The 16,243-nt window shown below is 43.0% G+C and overlaps 1 protein-coding gene across 1 annotated transcript; it reads right to left on the reverse strand.

Moving 5' to 3' along the window:
* Nucleotides 1–9,784: 9,784 nt before the first annotated feature.
* Nucleotides 9,785–13,228, reverse strand: TRIL (TLR4 interactor with leucine rich repeats). Its single transcript, XM_053956820.1, has one exon. The coding sequence runs from the start codon at nt 13,021–13,023 to the stop codon at nt 10,828–10,830; it is 2,196 nt and encodes a 731-aa protein (XP_053812795.1). The 5' UTR covers nt 13,024–13,228; the 3' UTR covers nt 9,785–10,827.
* Nucleotides 13,229–16,243: the final 3,015 nt, after the last annotated feature.

The following is a 16,243-nucleotide window of genomic DNA, read 5'->3' on the forward strand; positions in this document are numbered from 1 at the left end:
CAAGTGTTTTCTCATTTTGTTTAATCTGATACAAAAGGTCACCTCAAGTATCCTTTTGGTATTTGCTCCAGAGCTGAATGTAAGTGGTGGCAGCCCCAAGAAGAATTCATGTTGCTAAACTTCAGAAATATTTGGGTTTTTAGATACAAACAGATGTTTCCTTTTGGTAGCTTGATTTTCCGTGTGATATTCCAAGAAGCGTAATGGGTGTAGCTGAATCACAGATGAACATTTTCTGGAAATCAATTAATTTCACACACTGCTTCACCAGTTGTGAGAGTATAGCTTCACAGTTACGTGAAAGAGATAAACAATTGATTTAATCAGATTCCTATTTAAATAGACAACCAATTATTCTTAATATCCACAGCTAAATTTTGCAGCAGAAGCAGGAAAATAGAAAAATTGGCTCAAGTTCAGGTCTGATGTAGATCCACCGAAATTACCAAAAACTGGGCTGCTTTGGGGTTAGTTGTGCTTTACCAGTTTGGCACAATGTATTTGCACCAATAAAACAAATAATTCTAGGAACAACTATTTAATCTGGAGGATTTGTAAGCAACTGTTGGTTTATGCTCTAAGCCTGTAGTTTAAATTTGCTTTTAATATATAATAAACATAGTTTCAGTTATATCCAATGCTGTTCTCCAAAACAATCCCTTTTGCAAAGTGATATATAACTTCATATAATTTTAAATGGATGGTTAATAAAATCTTTCTGGATATATGAGAGGGCTTCTGTCCCCTCAGGAAAATACATGCCATTCCGACCTTTTCAGATGCAAAGTATGTGCTCTTTGGAAGTTTGTATTTATGGGTCAGACATAATGACTTTACATGGAAAAGATGAGTCAGGAAAACTCCATTTACTTTTTCAGAAGAGTAAATTGACCATTTGAGGACACTAAAAGGGCAGAGGAATTATGAAACAAAGGTTGTTTAAAATGTTTCAGCATTGCAGTTAAGCAGATAAAGCATCAACTCTAACCCTTGACTTGAAAACACAGAGGTCATGACTCAGTTTTGGCAGCTCTGCTGTAATGACCCAGTTGCCATAATCCTGATGTTTAAAAACCTGAAAAGGCAGAGAAGGAGGGGACACTGACGAGGCCTATTATACAGCAAACAAACCAAAACCCAAGAAGCAAATCAACTGCCAAAGGCTTCTGAGAAATGCAGGCTGATGTCAGCAGTGCACAGAGGGGTGGCATGGGAGAGAAGGAGAGCACTGCGGGGGAGACCAGCAAGAGAAGCTGCCTAAAATTAAATGAGTGTCTTAGAGAATTATGCCAGATTCAGAATTCCTCTTTATAATGTATTAATTACTCTTGTTTTGAATGTTCAGATTCCTGAACAAAAATTAATTTCTGACTGTTCTTGTCTGATTTTGATCACTTTCAGTCCAAAGGGCACTGTCTGAAAAACCGGAGCTACACAAGCTCTTTGAAGTGAAAACACACACAGGTGACAAAAGCTCTACCACTGGCCTGTATGTCAGGATTTTACCTCTGTCTGTCAAGAAACTTAAGAAACTAGTTTCAACCAAAATGAAAAGATCACAGACTTAGAACAGGAGAGGTCCAACAGCTTTTCCCTCTCAGGAGGGGAAGCAGTTGTTCTGAAGAATCAGACCAAATAGATCACATAGATCACTGGGGCTGTCTGCCTGCATTATTGTCAGCTGAATGATAAAGCTTTAGGCAAGAAACATGTTTCCTAAATCCATAATTTCTCTTTCCTTGTACTTTTTTGATACTGCATAAAACCAATACCCAATATTTTTACTTGCCATGCTGCAGAAAAATGCAACCTGACTGGCTACAGAAGAACCTGGTCAAAACACAATATAAGAGGTACAAAACGTGACACCTCATTACAGACCACAAAGAGAAACAAAAAGCAGCTAATAGTGATATAAAGGGAGGATAACAGGGAGGATAACAGCAGAGACACAGTGGGAGATACAGGGAGTATAACACGTGAATTTGGACAGCTATCCATGTAATGACCATAATGTTGAACCTGGATGTCTCTCGAAATCTGTATTTTTCATATTTTGTAAGGCAACATTTTTTAAGCACCTCCAGCTTCTCAGACACATTGGATGCTCAGCCTCCTTAAACACATAATCCAGTCATTCTTACTGTATTACTCCAAAAGCCTCTAGACAGGCAGAGAAGCAAAATAAAATAGGGAAGAGGACAAAGAACATTTCAGGGGAAAAACCCAACAATATAGTAACTTATAAGTCCTAAAGTATAAAATCAGTTCTAGTGATGTTTTTCACGTGCTTAGATTTTTTAGTGTTCCAAATTTAAACAGCCAAATGATTATTCTAGTGCATACACGTTTGAGTCCTGCCACTACTCTCACTTCTGGTAGACTTTGGCAAATGTAGTATATGGCAAAGCTCTAATCCATCATGGTTTTTACCATGAGGGTGTGTGGGGGTGTGTGTGGGAAACAAAAATCAAAACAAACAATTCTGATTATTAGAGTTTGACTGTATTTGGAAGGTTGGAAAAATTGTCAATTCTCCTGTTTCATAAGCAACTGCATACCTCAAGGCCTAGGAGGTCGTAAATTATGATTTTCTACCACAGTATAAGTGAAAAGGCTAAAAATAAAAACTTATAAGTGAGAATGGCAGAGATTTACAGGTACAGCTGTGCTAATTGGAATGGTTGGTGATTTTAGCAGGCTGGATAAAAGCATATGATCAGACTGAAATTCAGGTATGCCTCAGGTGCATTTGCAAGTGCCAATAAAAACAAATGAATCCAACATCTAAGTAGATCAGTATCACTGCAAGCTAACAGTTTGGAATTCATTAGTATTTTCTGCCTGTGACTTATTCTAAATACTTCTGAATAAAATATATGAGAGACTATTTGAAGGTGCACCCAATTATATACCACAGACACCTCAAAGAGCAGTTAGCACCTTCAGCAAACTGACAGTTACTTCAGCCTGTGCTGACTTAAGTTTAAAGAGGAAAACTAAGGAGACTTCATCTTCAAAAATGTCAGGTTTTTGATGTTGACTTTAGTGTGAATACTATTTATAACTCTCCAGTTACCAAATCAGCTTAGGTCCATACATATGTCATAGAATAAAGTTCTTAGCCATTCTGGTGACAAAGATGCTGAGCCAGAATCTCTTTTCCGTTTGAGCCACAGAAATGGAAGGAAGGGCTGCACCTCTACAGTCTCACGTTCTTAGGGATATCCTAGCAGGAAAACCAAAAAGCTCTGCACTTTATGCATCAGAATAATATCAGTGGGATCCCAGTGAACCATTCCAATCACAATTCCTTAACAAAATAACTTCCATTTAAGCAGGATTTATTGAAAATTCAATACTCCTTCCTTTTCTTACTAAGAACAGACTGCATTTTGGCTGTTATCTGTAGGCTGTAAATGGCTGTTATCTCTTATTTCAAAACAGATAAAACAAACCAAAACAAACTCCCATTATACAGAATTTAAAAATGAGATAGGAAAAAAAAAAATAAACATCTGCTGGCCTGAACACCCCAATTTTCTTGAAAAAAACACCATATGCCACGAAGTGAGATGCCAAGAGAAGGTAGTGCTACACTCAGGTGGAAGGCACAAGCAGAACTGTACAGCAAGGATCCCAGCACCTTCACCAGGCTTACAAGAACTACTGGTAAGTTCCAGATTTTTGGCTTATTTGCTACTTCATCCATTTTCATACTGAACTCAGTGAGTATAGATAGCTCTGAGTTATTTCTGCCACCCTTGCATTAAAAGTTACAACAGAGTTTTATACTGCCAATACCTAATATAGGAGGGATGCTGGGAGAAAGAAAAACCAAAGGTTTTGACAAAATGTTTTAAATAATATGGTTTTAGGCAACAAGAGGAAGAGGAGAAATTTGGTTTGGGGAAAATTAATTTGGGTCCTTATGGGAATGTCTTTAAATTTCCAAGTTAACAACTTACAGCAATGCTCATGAAAGATTCTCCCTCTTTGGTAATTATCAGCTGAGACAGACATTTCCATGTCAGGTAACACTAAAGTTCATCTCTCCAATTTGATCAGATCTGAGAAGTTATACATTTCTTTTTAAGGTGAATGTCTTGGAGCACAGTCCTCCAATACAATTAATTCCATCACCACAGACCTATCACTGATGGGTACCTACATTAAGAGCCTTGAAGTCTTTTCACTCTCATGGAGTGAAAACAGAAGGATTAAGCTGTTGCTGAAAAAAAAAGGCAAGCTAGAACATCTGCTGTATGTACTGAGCAACACTGCAAACTGTCTCATAAGTCTAACATATGTTCCCTGTCTTGCAGCATGCTTGTTCAAGATTTAGATCGTGACATAGTAATGGCAAATAAACCATGTTATCCTTCAGTTATAAACAACTTTTTTTTTTCTGAAACCATTCTTTTCCTGAGAGTGTATCTCTACAGTGAAATGTTTTTTTGACCTTTTATGTGACTGGTATCACTACCGCATATTCTCCCCTACTTCAAATTGTTTTACAGAAATCAGATAGAGGCTGCTACAGTGCGGAGCAACTTTAAAATTTTAACTTCAATATTTCAATATTTAGCAAGATAAGGAAAATAAATGGTAATATCATAGATATGTCAATGGTACAATGACAGATGAGAGGCTAAAAATTGCACTAAAATATGGATTTGGACATATCAAAAGAGGTCTTTCTTACTGTCAGGATGAAGTACAGCAGTGTAACAATGAATCACAGATACAATTTCAGTGAACTTTTCTGGATCCAGATAGGATACGCGTGTATCTCCATGTAATATAATTTCTTAACGAATGCCGATCTTGGCTCTTATTGGCAAGGAATTAAATAAGAACACCATATAACTATTTACAGCATTCCTACCTTCTTCATATACCAGGGAAAGAATATTCCTTTCTTGACTTAAAACTGACATTCAGGTTTATTTCAAAGACAACATATCCCTGAACTATTTGTCTATTAGGAGATAAATCAGTCTCTCAATGAGAAAACTTGTCTCATTAGCTTTCTGTATATGATTCCTATCTATCATATTTATCCAGGCCTTCTTCAGCCATTCAAATTACTTCTAAATATTTACTACAAGTAAACAAACATACACTGAACTAATGACAATGAAACAAATTGCACATATGAGAAGCTAAGTGAACCAGGAAAATGCTGGCTAACAGGATTTTTGCCAAGGACTTCACAAAAAGCTTATCTGCTCTATTTCCTTGAATTCTTGTCTTATAGTCAAGTTTTTGGGGTTTTTTCTAGTCTCACATGGTGAAGCATAATGAACTAGACTAGCCCAGATTGATGTATCAGGTGCTACATTACAGTAAGGCATTTGCCATCACTAGAAGGCACAGCTGTGACTCTGCATGAATGTTTTGTTGGGCATTCATTCTCACAATATTCTAAAAAATAAACCACTCACTTCACAACCTCTGAGCACTTGCTACATTACAAAGTGCCATGCATATGGTGACTGACAGATTGCTTTAATGTTTGTTCAGATTGTGTCTTGGTACAGGTTCCATGTGGGTGGATCTCAGAAGTGCAATAAAGTATTTTGAAATTCTAAATATACACAAAATTGAAATATTTGGAGGAAAAAAATGTGATTAGAGATTATGTTTGTCTGGACGTTAAAAAAAACACCTCAGTCAAGTAAAGAACAGGATTATGCCTATATCTGAAGTCAAGAAACACCACCATTTATTAGCTGAAGACTGCTTTACTTGGCAACAGCTTCAATTGCTCAAATGCAATTTGCAATGAAAAATCAGGCTATACTTTGGTGAGAATAAATACTTTTAACAGTACGCCAACTTTCTTTTTCACACTCAATAGCTTCTGAGATCTATTTATGCAGGGGTCTTCCCATTTCTGGGCAACAAACAGTTTATTTTTACAACATAGAATTATTAAACCTAGATTATCAAACTATAAATAAATGTGCCTTTAAAAATCCAACAACAAAGGAGATGTGTGTCACAGCATAAAAACTCATAAAGTCATTTTAAAGTGTCAGATTCCTCTTTGTTTGTAAATATCTCTATTATATTTGAAACAGTTTTCTTCCAACTATTTATTCATACTGTATTATTCATTCTAATTCTTATGGTCTTGTTTGTAAAAACAAATGAGATATCAATTTATTTAAAAGGACTTATCAAGGAGCATCTCTATAAATAAAGTCATGTACAATGATACTAAGATAAATATTTGTGTTTAAACACAATTGACTATTTTTCTACAGGAATTTAATTTCTATGGGAATTAAAGTATGCACTTTAGAAAACTCAACTTTTTATGGAGAAAAACACAACAGCAGTGTTTGGACAGGCTGCCAAAACGATGCTATATTTAGCATGGAGCAAAAAGGACAAAACCAACATCCAGCACACACTGTTTCCTAATCCTTATTTCTCATTTATACTTAGAAAATATCAGATTATAGATTCAACATTTATAAAACAACTTGTCTCAAAGGAGTTGCCCACATGAAAAAATCAAGTACATCCCTATGCATGCATAATTTTTCTGATTTAATAATTAATTTTAAAAATATTTTTTTAACCCAAAGCTTGGCTCATGGACCTTACACAACATATGTACACCCTTGGTGGCCAGAGAAACATAAATCAGTGGGAGTAGCCAGACTTTTGGAAATCAAGCAGTATTTCCCTTGTTCAGTGGTGGAGTTTTCTACAAATAAGTATACTGTCATGGAAACAAATGATTTTTGTAGACTCATCCCCTACAGTCAGAATGTTGGTTTACTAGTTAAATAATATCCTGATGAGTAGACAAATAAATATCCTGGAGCAGATTTTTTTTTTGTTTTCTTCCCAAATCCTCATTTTTCAAATCTCTTCCAGGAAGGAGCAGAAAGGAGAAGGCACAAGAGATGTGCATACTTTACCCAGTCCCTTCCTCTAAGGGTTCAAATGTTGATGATATTTTAAAATGTGGCACTTGCAGTACCTTGTGAAAAGTAAACAGCACAGCATAAAGAAATCAATGTTTTTATAAATTTAACTGTGCTAATTCAGGCTCTGATAGTCAAGCAGTGCTTTTTGACAAGGGGCATTCATCCACATGTGGACATTCACTGACACCATTGTACCTCTGTTCTCTCCAGATTGCTTCTCTCTAGCCCCATGCTGTAAACTCAGTATTTCTAGCATATTAAAGAGAAATTCTAAGCATTTTCAATTCTGCTGATCATTAATAATTTCCAGTAAAGTTATATCACCTACAGAGGATTTTTCTCTAATGTGAATAGCCTAGATTTTCTTAGACTGTGGCCAAGCTGAATGTCAAGACTAACTGAGATTGTTTAAGCAGCTTCCCATCTTTGACTGTTTTTTCCTGCCTCTGAACTCCACACCCAGTACTTGTGTGAGTTCAGCAGAATCAAAGAAACTGAGCTGGATGAAAAATAGGGGAGAGGGGAGGTGCTAGAAAAGGTTATTTTCCAGAAGGATCAGTTTAACAGTTCACCTTCCAGCTGCACAACCATCCATGCCAGCTGGATGAAGTGAAGTCAGGAATTGAAGAGAGGGAGCAGGAGGTGACAGAGGCTGCCAAATCAGGTAGTGCTGAGACTAGGGAAGCCCTGGTACCTCTTGAAGACCGCCCAGCAACAGCCCACTTAATTTGATGGGGCAGTATTTTGGTGATTTTCAATCTTTGATATATGCCATGTTCAGTAATTGCTCAGAAGAACAGTACTCAGTTCACTCTTCCCTGAGCTGCATGGATTCCATGAGAGGACAGGGCAGTAAAACTCTTCATCCATTTAGAAAGGGCTGTTTTTGCAGTCATTCTTTAGAAAAGAGCTTACTTTAAAAAAGACCCAGATACATATAAATACTACTGGTAAAAATAGAGCCATGTTATATTTACATTTTTCAGTCATTCAAGGTCACTGACTTTTTTTTTCTCAACCACCTGATAGTACAGTTCCCTCCCTGCAAAGATGCTGCAAGTAATATCTGCAGACAAAGCCTGTAAGTATTCCTAGAGTTACAGAAGTTGTGGCTTTTAAAAAGTCAACAGCTTCATTCTGTTAACTCTTTTTTGTTGTTGCTGTTGTGCAGATCTATGTATCTACTTCTCCTAGGCTGGAACAAAAAAGCCATTTCCATTTCATTCTAGCATTTCTCCAGATGTTTGCAAAAATTCAAATAGAAGCAGTGAATTTTTAATCAGAACAACATGCATATGCTGAACAAGACACACTGATATCATTAGTCTGATAATACTGAAAAACCCTCAGAACTGTAACTTCCCATGAGCATAAACTATTGGTATGATCCCAAATACTCATTTTTTCTTAATTTTCCTCATAAAGGATCAATAGTTCACTGATGTAACAGCACCTTATTAGCCTATCTTGAGACAGTGGTCTACCTGTTTCAGAACTGCCTGTTTTAGTTATTTTTCTGTTTGCACTCTCCAAACATATTAAAAACAAAATAGAAAACATTATATATGTTGTTTCATGTCAAAAGATATGAAAATAATTATGGGACATTGCCCATAGTCCTCGTGCTCATAAACTGAAGAAGTTACAGCTAATCTATGACTGAAGAAGGATGCATGATGAGATACAAGGTAAGAGACAAATTTTCTTTCAGCAAATGGATTTATTGACAATTGACTATGACCATGTACAGCATCTATGCATCTCCCATTGGAAGAATATCCAGTGATAGAGCTAACGTTAGTGTGATACACAGCTTTACTCAATAATCCCACTGCATTTCTAACAACAAACAGTGGTGTACTCCACAATCATAAATGGCCAAAAGCATCCAGGTGTCAAAAAGAACAGAAATTTTAAATTCTTAACAAAAAATGAAACTTGATACTGCATTCCTTCAATTTTAATTCCATTTAACATGGTGTCTATTGCAGTGAATTTTAATCTGTACACTGACAACAGAGTTTGGCCCCTGATATTCATGAAAACTACAGCCTGTCAAAATGAAATTCAAAAGGATTTCTTGCTACTGACCCAAGAAACAAGACTTCGATTTTTTCTTTCTCATTGGAAAAGACAAAGATTAAGGCAAATGATCGCTACACTCTCTCCCTCAGAACATAAAGTCTTTTCTCTCTATTCAGTCACTGAACTCCAACCAAAGGTACCAGTTACTATGGTATCTTTAGTAAACACTTGTTCATCTGAAAAAATGAAAAGAAAAAAAAAAAGAGAAAATCCCCAAATTGCTTACTTGCAATTATGGTAATAAACAACTTGTAGTCACGAACACCTCGGGTCAGCAATGAATGCATGATACTGAGACAAATGTCTCCATAGTACACTAACACTTCCTTCAAGCCATTCAGTTCCACAAGAGTTCATCTGAGGTTGCACATTAAATTCAAAGGAACAGAAGTTTTATCAATGGTCTCAACAATTTACCAAACTCCATCTAAAACATTTGCATTTAAAGTGCAATCCTGATTTGGACCTCTTTAACTAGCTCATTTGTAGACCACACAGAGGGAATTATTAATGTAAACTAAACCACCGTATTTTGTAATAACAGAACCACATTCTGTAAATATTTAGGAAAAAGTCTGAGAAGTAGATAGCAACTGACCATAAAATGATTAGCATTGCTCTGAAACCAAAAGCAAAATCCTAATTAAAAAAAAAAAAAACCAACAACCAACAAACCAAAACAACAAACATTATATACTACTGCATAAGGGTTTAACTCTAGCATTACTCACCCAGCTACACAAAACACATAATCTAGATTAATACACAAAATGTTTTATTTCACAGTGAGGTACATAAAGCTTCTAACTTTAGTAGGCTAAGGCTGGGAGAGAATTGCCTGTTAGGAAAAAGATTGTTTCACATTCCTGAAATATTCTCACCTATTATTGTTTCGGAAGTAAGGCACCAATGATTCTTTATCCATCAATAGTTCACCTCTGCACCCACCCATTTAGAAATAAAGGTGGATTATGTGAGGTCAGTGATCTGCTGACCATCATGGACCCAGACAACTACAGCACACATTAATGTGTACAAGTACCAAGCAGTATTTATTCAAGAACAATTTTAAAATAGCTCATTTGTAAACATTCTACAAAAATCTGTTAGTTTTTTCTTAGTGGTGTCAGCAATATATTCCTGTAGAACTAACCAGCTGCATTATTGTTTCTCGTTTACAGAAAACTATAAAAGCACATTAATTGTGCACATTAAATTGCCTCACATTCCGTTTGAGTTGAAACGGCACAGCCTTCAAACTATTCAGCAAACACCCCTACATTTCCAGCCCTCCAGACAACTCCCTGGTTGCAAACAGTTCAATGAAAAGATGACCCTCGATCCAAATTTTTGATTAGGAAGGGCTGGTGCCTTGGAAAAACCTGTTCAAAGCTCCTCACACAGGGCCAGGCCGCTCACTGGAATTTGTTCCCAACCTGCAGTCGGAGGAAGCCACCTGTAAAATAGCACACTTAAATTAACAGCTCTGAGTTTCCTTAAGGGAGGCGCTGGCTGCTGTTGGCAGTAGCTCCTGCCGTTTGCTCCTCATGGTTACCGCCTGTCAGGGCTTTTCCTTGGGTTAGTGACCGTTCCTGACAAAACGGTGAGGAGCCGGCAGAAGTAACCCCGTCCCACAGACAGACTCAGCCCCGGCCCGCAGTAAGGGCGGCTGAACGCAGCCACGGAGCCGCACCATCCCCTCGGAGGCCGCGACCCCTGGGCCCGCACCATCCCCTCGCAGAGCGGCGTCCGCCTTCCCCCGCCGCGCTGTCGCGGCTGCGGGGCCCCGGCGGGCTCAGTCGGTGAAGCGCTGCAGCAGGTGCTCATCGCCGTGCCGGCCGCTGCCGCTGTCCATGAAGCGCTCACAGGGGAACTCGATGAGGTCGGCCTCGCTGAGGGCGCAGGCGGCGGCGCCGCGGGGTGGCCGGTGGGACTGGAAGCCCGAGAAGTCGGCGGAGACTCCAGTGCCCATGGAGCGGAGCGGGCGGCGTGTGGAGTAGAGCTGCCGCACGTGGACCGGGGCCGCCTTCCGACGCCGACGGCCCAGCACCTTCTTGCGCAGCAGGCGGGCGGCCCAGGCGGCCAGAGCCGCCAGCAGCAGCAGCGCGTTCACCGCCAGCAGCACCAGCGTGAGCAGCTGCTGGTCGGGGCCGCGGGGCCCGCCCGCCGCCGCCGCGGTGCCGCCCTCGGGCAGGGTGACCAGCCCCGCGCAGTGGTCCCGCGGCGCCACCGGGCACACGCGGCCGCCCAGGACGCCCTCGACGCAGACGAGGTAGGGGGTGTCCGGGCGGAGCTCCCGCAGCGTGGCCGCCGGCTCCCCGCGCTCCGGCAGGTACACGAAGCGCTGGAACTTGACGGCGGCGCCGAAGCGGTCGAAGAGGAGGCGGAATCGCGCCGGGCCCAGCAGGCGGGGGCTGCGGTGCGGCCGTACGGCCCAGCGCACCGTCACCCAGTTGGAGCCCACCGCCTCCACCGACAGGTTGTGCAGGAACAGCTTGTTGAAGTCGCACGGGTCGGACACCAGCGGCGGGAACCCTGCGGCACCGGCCCGTCGAGGCCACGCTGCTGCACTGGGCAGCGGTGCCGGCGTGGGGCTGGCGGCTATGGGCACCCCCATCATCAGGCGGGCGGTGGAGGCGGCCGGCGGTGACCCTGGGGGCAGCCCCGCTGCACTGTTGTTGCCACCAAGTCCCTCGGGGGATGGCGGGGAGGGAGAGGCACCATCGGGGCAGGGGCCGCCGTCCTGCGGCAGCGACAGCTGGGCATCCTGCACGTAGTCGAGGTACTTGCCGGCCAGGGCGGGTGGCAGGTGGCACTGCACGAAGACGGTGAGCAGGCGGCCCTGGGAGTGCCAGGCCGCCAGCCAGCGCTTGAGGCCGCGAAGGCGGCAGTCGCAGCTCCAGGTATTCCCTTCCAGCTCCAGGCGGTAGAGGGCCAGGCTGGAGGCGAAGAGCTCCCCGGGGAGCGTGGCCAGTGCGTTGTCCCGCAGGCTGAGCTCGCGCAAGCGGCCGAGGCGGCCGAAGGCGGCCGGGTGCAGGGCGGTCAGTGCATTGCGGCTCAGATCCAGTGCCTCCAGGCTGTCCAGCGGCTCCAGTAGTGTTGCAGGTAGGTGGCTCAGCAGGTTCCCCTCCAGGCGCAGCTCCTTCAGCGAGCCCAGCCCCCTGAAAGCATCCGGGGCCAGGTGAGACAGTCGGTTGCCGCTGAGTGAGAGCTTTGCCAAGCCGGGCAGGTGCTGGAAGAGCCCGCCTGTCAGCTGCCGCAGGCTGTTGCTGGCCAGCAGCAGGGTGTGAAGGGAGCGCAGCGGCCCAAAGATGTCTGGGTGGCGAAGGGAGCTCTGCTGGTTCCCTGAGAGGTCGAGGAAGCGCAACTTGGCCAGGCCAGTGAAAGCACCCCGACTCAGCCAGCGGATGCGGTTGGACTCCAGGTGCAGATAGAGTAAGTTTGGCAGCCCTGAGAAAGTGGAATCGCCCAGCGAGCCCAGCTCATTGCCATCCAGTCGCAGCTTGACAAGGCTGTCGAGGCCAGAGAAGGAGGCAGCGCTGAGACGGCCGATCTCGTTGGCGTTCACGTAGAGGATGCGCAGCTTGGCCAGGGTGCTGAGCGTGCCAGGGGCCAGCGCTGGCAGCAGGTTGTTGCCCAAGTAAAGCTCCTCCAGCCGCTCCAGGCGCTCAAAGGCCTTGGGGTGCAGCGAGCGGATCCGGTTGTACTGCAGGTCCAGGCGCTGGAGCCCTGCCAGGCGGTGGAAGTCGAAGGCGGAGATGTTGGCGATGAAGTTGCCCCCGAGGCTGTAGGTGAGGATATCCTGCGGCTCGGCAGTCTTGGGCACGGAGCGCAGGCCCCGGTTGGTGCAGAGGAGGTGCTGGTGCTGCTGGCAGTCGCATGGCTCGGGGCAGATGGGCTCGGCCGCGGGCAGCAGCAGGAGGATGAGGGGGACGGAGCCCCAGAGCACCCGCGGCAGCACCATCAGGCGGACCCGGCGCGGCGGCCCCATCCCGGGACGAGCCGTGGGCTGCTTCCCCCGCTGGCTTTGTGTCTCTCCGGCATCCCCTCCGCCTCCTCCGCGGCTGCTAATGGGCCCCTCGTCTGCTCCGCGCCGGGCTGAGCTCCGCACCGGGCAGGCAGGCGCGGCGGCGGCGGCGGCTGCAGGTCGCTGTGCCCGGCACCATGGGCTCGCCCGGGTCGGCCGGGAGCGCTGCCGGGGCCGCCGCCCGGGCTCTGCCGCCCCTCGCGGCCCACGGGCTGCGGGACGGCGGTGGCGGAGCCGGCGCTGCCGCGGGGGGCGGGCGCGCTGCGGAGCGGAGCGGCTGCTCCGCCGGCTCTCCCAGGGGCGGAGGGGACGGGCGGGGAGGGGACGGCAGGGGGGCGGCGGGCGGAGCGGTGAGCGGGAGAAAGACGAGCTCCGAAAGTTGCCGAGAAAACTCAGCGGAAATTCGTACTTCCCACACTGTGCCCTGGGGGACCGGAGGATCGGATGGAGCGGGGGAGAGGGAGGACGGCGCGGCGGGGGGGCGGGGGGAGGAAGCCCGCGGCCGGTCCTGGCTCGGCTCAGCCCCGGCAGAGAGCAGGGGCGCAGAGTGGGAAAGTAGGAATTGGAACCGGCTGTGGCTGCCTCCCAGCCACATGGGTTGCAGATAGAGCTGCTCATCGGGGAGGGGGAAGGGAACAGCAGTAAACTAGACGTCGTCTGCCCGCCCCATCTTTTTTTTTTTTTTTTTTTTTTTCTTTGTATTTAGAAACCTGCCAAAAGCAATAGTTACGGTTTACCACGCATTGAGGACTTTTCTTTGTGTTGAGCAAACGGCAATCAGAGGACTAAGCCTCCTGTAGTATATAAGGGAATTAATTCTCATTCTTTGCACCATCCTGCCCGGTAGGTTCCCGAGAATGCTGCCAGTGAGGATGCAATTGAACATGGCTCCAGTTCCATGAGGGGCTCGTCAGAACTATCCAGATGCTCTTCAGAAATTCCCGTTTTAAAGATTCTTCTTGCTCAATGACACACAAATTCAGAGCAAAAGGAAGGTGTTGGAAAGCATACTGAAAATGAAACATAATGGGTACCTATCCTATAAATGACTTGCTTTTCCCTTGGGCATTTTTTGTTTTTCTGAGACTAGTAAATAAGTGCCTAAGGGCAGAAGGAAATGCCTAAATAATTAGGTATATAAGATATCCAAGGATGATGAAGGAAAGAAGGTAATGACCAGACTACCATGTTGCAAATGTAATAAATATGTTGGAAAATGATTACACAAGAAGTTGTATGCAGCTGTACACACTTAGAATACATTTCTGCACTAAAGCTGTGCACAAGCTCTCCTTCCTTCTCTTACCAAAAGGCAGAATTTAGATAGCTTTTGTGGGAGCTTTGTTTTAGTGGCCATATCAACATGAGCAGGGAGCATGAGTGGTACTTTGTGGTGAGGCCTTTTGTCTGCTTTCACATTACTTTGATCTAACTCTGATTTGGTCCTGAAGAAACCTTGCTATCATACAGGCCTGTTCTTAGCTTACCTTGTTTTGAATTTGTGTCCTAAATTGTTGATGTTTTCTGAATGTGGACTCAAGAGGCTTGTTTACTTCATGAATGAATTAGAAATTTTCTGTTTAAATTATTTGTAACTACTGTATTTTGAACATGCTTGATTAGTAACATCATGCTTGATGTTTTTTTCCGGAAATCGGTCTGAATAAGATTCACAAAAAGAAAATTTTGCTAGCCTTTTAAAATAATTTTTCCAGGTTACTCAGAAACCTGTCCAGCATTTATTCATTATTTGAATGACCATGGGTTAAGAATTCAGACATTTTATCTCAGTCTCTTCCTTATTGACTATTTTTTCACTTTTCAGCTTTTTCTTTTCAATACATCACATAATGTCGAATATTCAGGGGAAAAAGTAGATCTATGTTTTTCTCCTGCAAAGATTCCATATTTCTTTCCTCATTTATGAATTCCCCATGGTTCAGGGAAAGGCATCCTGCCTCTGAAAGTTTTCTTTAATTCTGAGCAAAAACTGACTAATGACACATTTGCTTAACTGGGGTGTACTTTAAATAGTGGAATTTTAGAAAACCATTACACCATTCTGTATACTTATGGTATGCTTATTTTCTGTTCCTTTGGGTTATTCTTTTGAAACATGGTTAAGCTTATAAGGGCAATTTATTAACTACCCTTCCTGTAGAAGCACCATAGATCTTTTTCTAGTCATATGTCATTGCAAATACTAAACGTTTAAATGAGATTTTGTCTTATGTATTGCTTTTGATTTATGCCTGCTGAAACTTAGCCATTATGATTATTTTCTCTGTGTTTGGAGAATTATAAGTGGCGGGGATTAAAAAAAATGAACTAGTGATTCTTAGGAAGACAATTCATCACACAATTCTTCTCACACTGAAAATATTGTATACCAGAAACAAAATAAACAATTTCAATGGATTTTTTTTCCTGGTTTTTAAAATTAATTCAAATAGGAAGTTTAATATTCAAAATACATTAGAAACACAGTTGTTGAGATGAAAGATGCCACATTTGTTTTCCTACTTTGGAAGAGGAACTTTCCCATTGCTGTAGTTCTTGTTTCCTTATCCAAATATGCAATAAAATTTTAATGCATGATTGAGAAGTAATCTTTTTATACCCCAACCTACAAAAGTATAAATCCACCTATGAAAAAAATGGGTAGAGGGAGAATTAGAAGGTAACCTTTTAAGTTACCTTTAAAGTAAGCTTTAAAGGTATCTTAAAACGTACCTCCATGGTTAAGATTTGAAGTCTGAGGACTTTGAAGGGCCAAGAAAAAATAGTGAGATCAGAAATACCATCTTTCCACTGAGACATATCTATTCCTATGATAACTATGAGGAAACTGACCTTAAATAAGGTATTGTTTTATAGCTAAATGGTGCCCATATGTTTGTTATAACTAATACCTCTGATTTTCTTTTTTTGGTTTGTTTGGGTTTTTTTTTTCCAAGAGATATTTTTAGGCACTGGTGAGAGGACTGGTGATTGAAAGTGGACACATTTGTAGGCAGAATGCAAAATGGAGTGAAATAAGCAGCATGCTCAATGTAGCCTATCCTAGCATACACTGACTGTGGCAATGTCCACATGAGAAACTTCCATTACATAAAATTAATATTTCTTAACTCTGGAATAAGAGAACTGGTGCTGAACTGGTAAGTTTAAGGGCTGGTATCTG

This window comes from Vidua chalybeata, chromosome 1 (assembly GCF_026979565.1).
Source record: "Vidua chalybeata isolate OUT-0048 chromosome 1, bVidCha1 merged haplotype, whole genome shotgun sequence".
Lineage (NCBI taxonomy): Eukaryota > Metazoa > Chordata > Aves > Passeriformes > Viduidae > Vidua > Vidua chalybeata.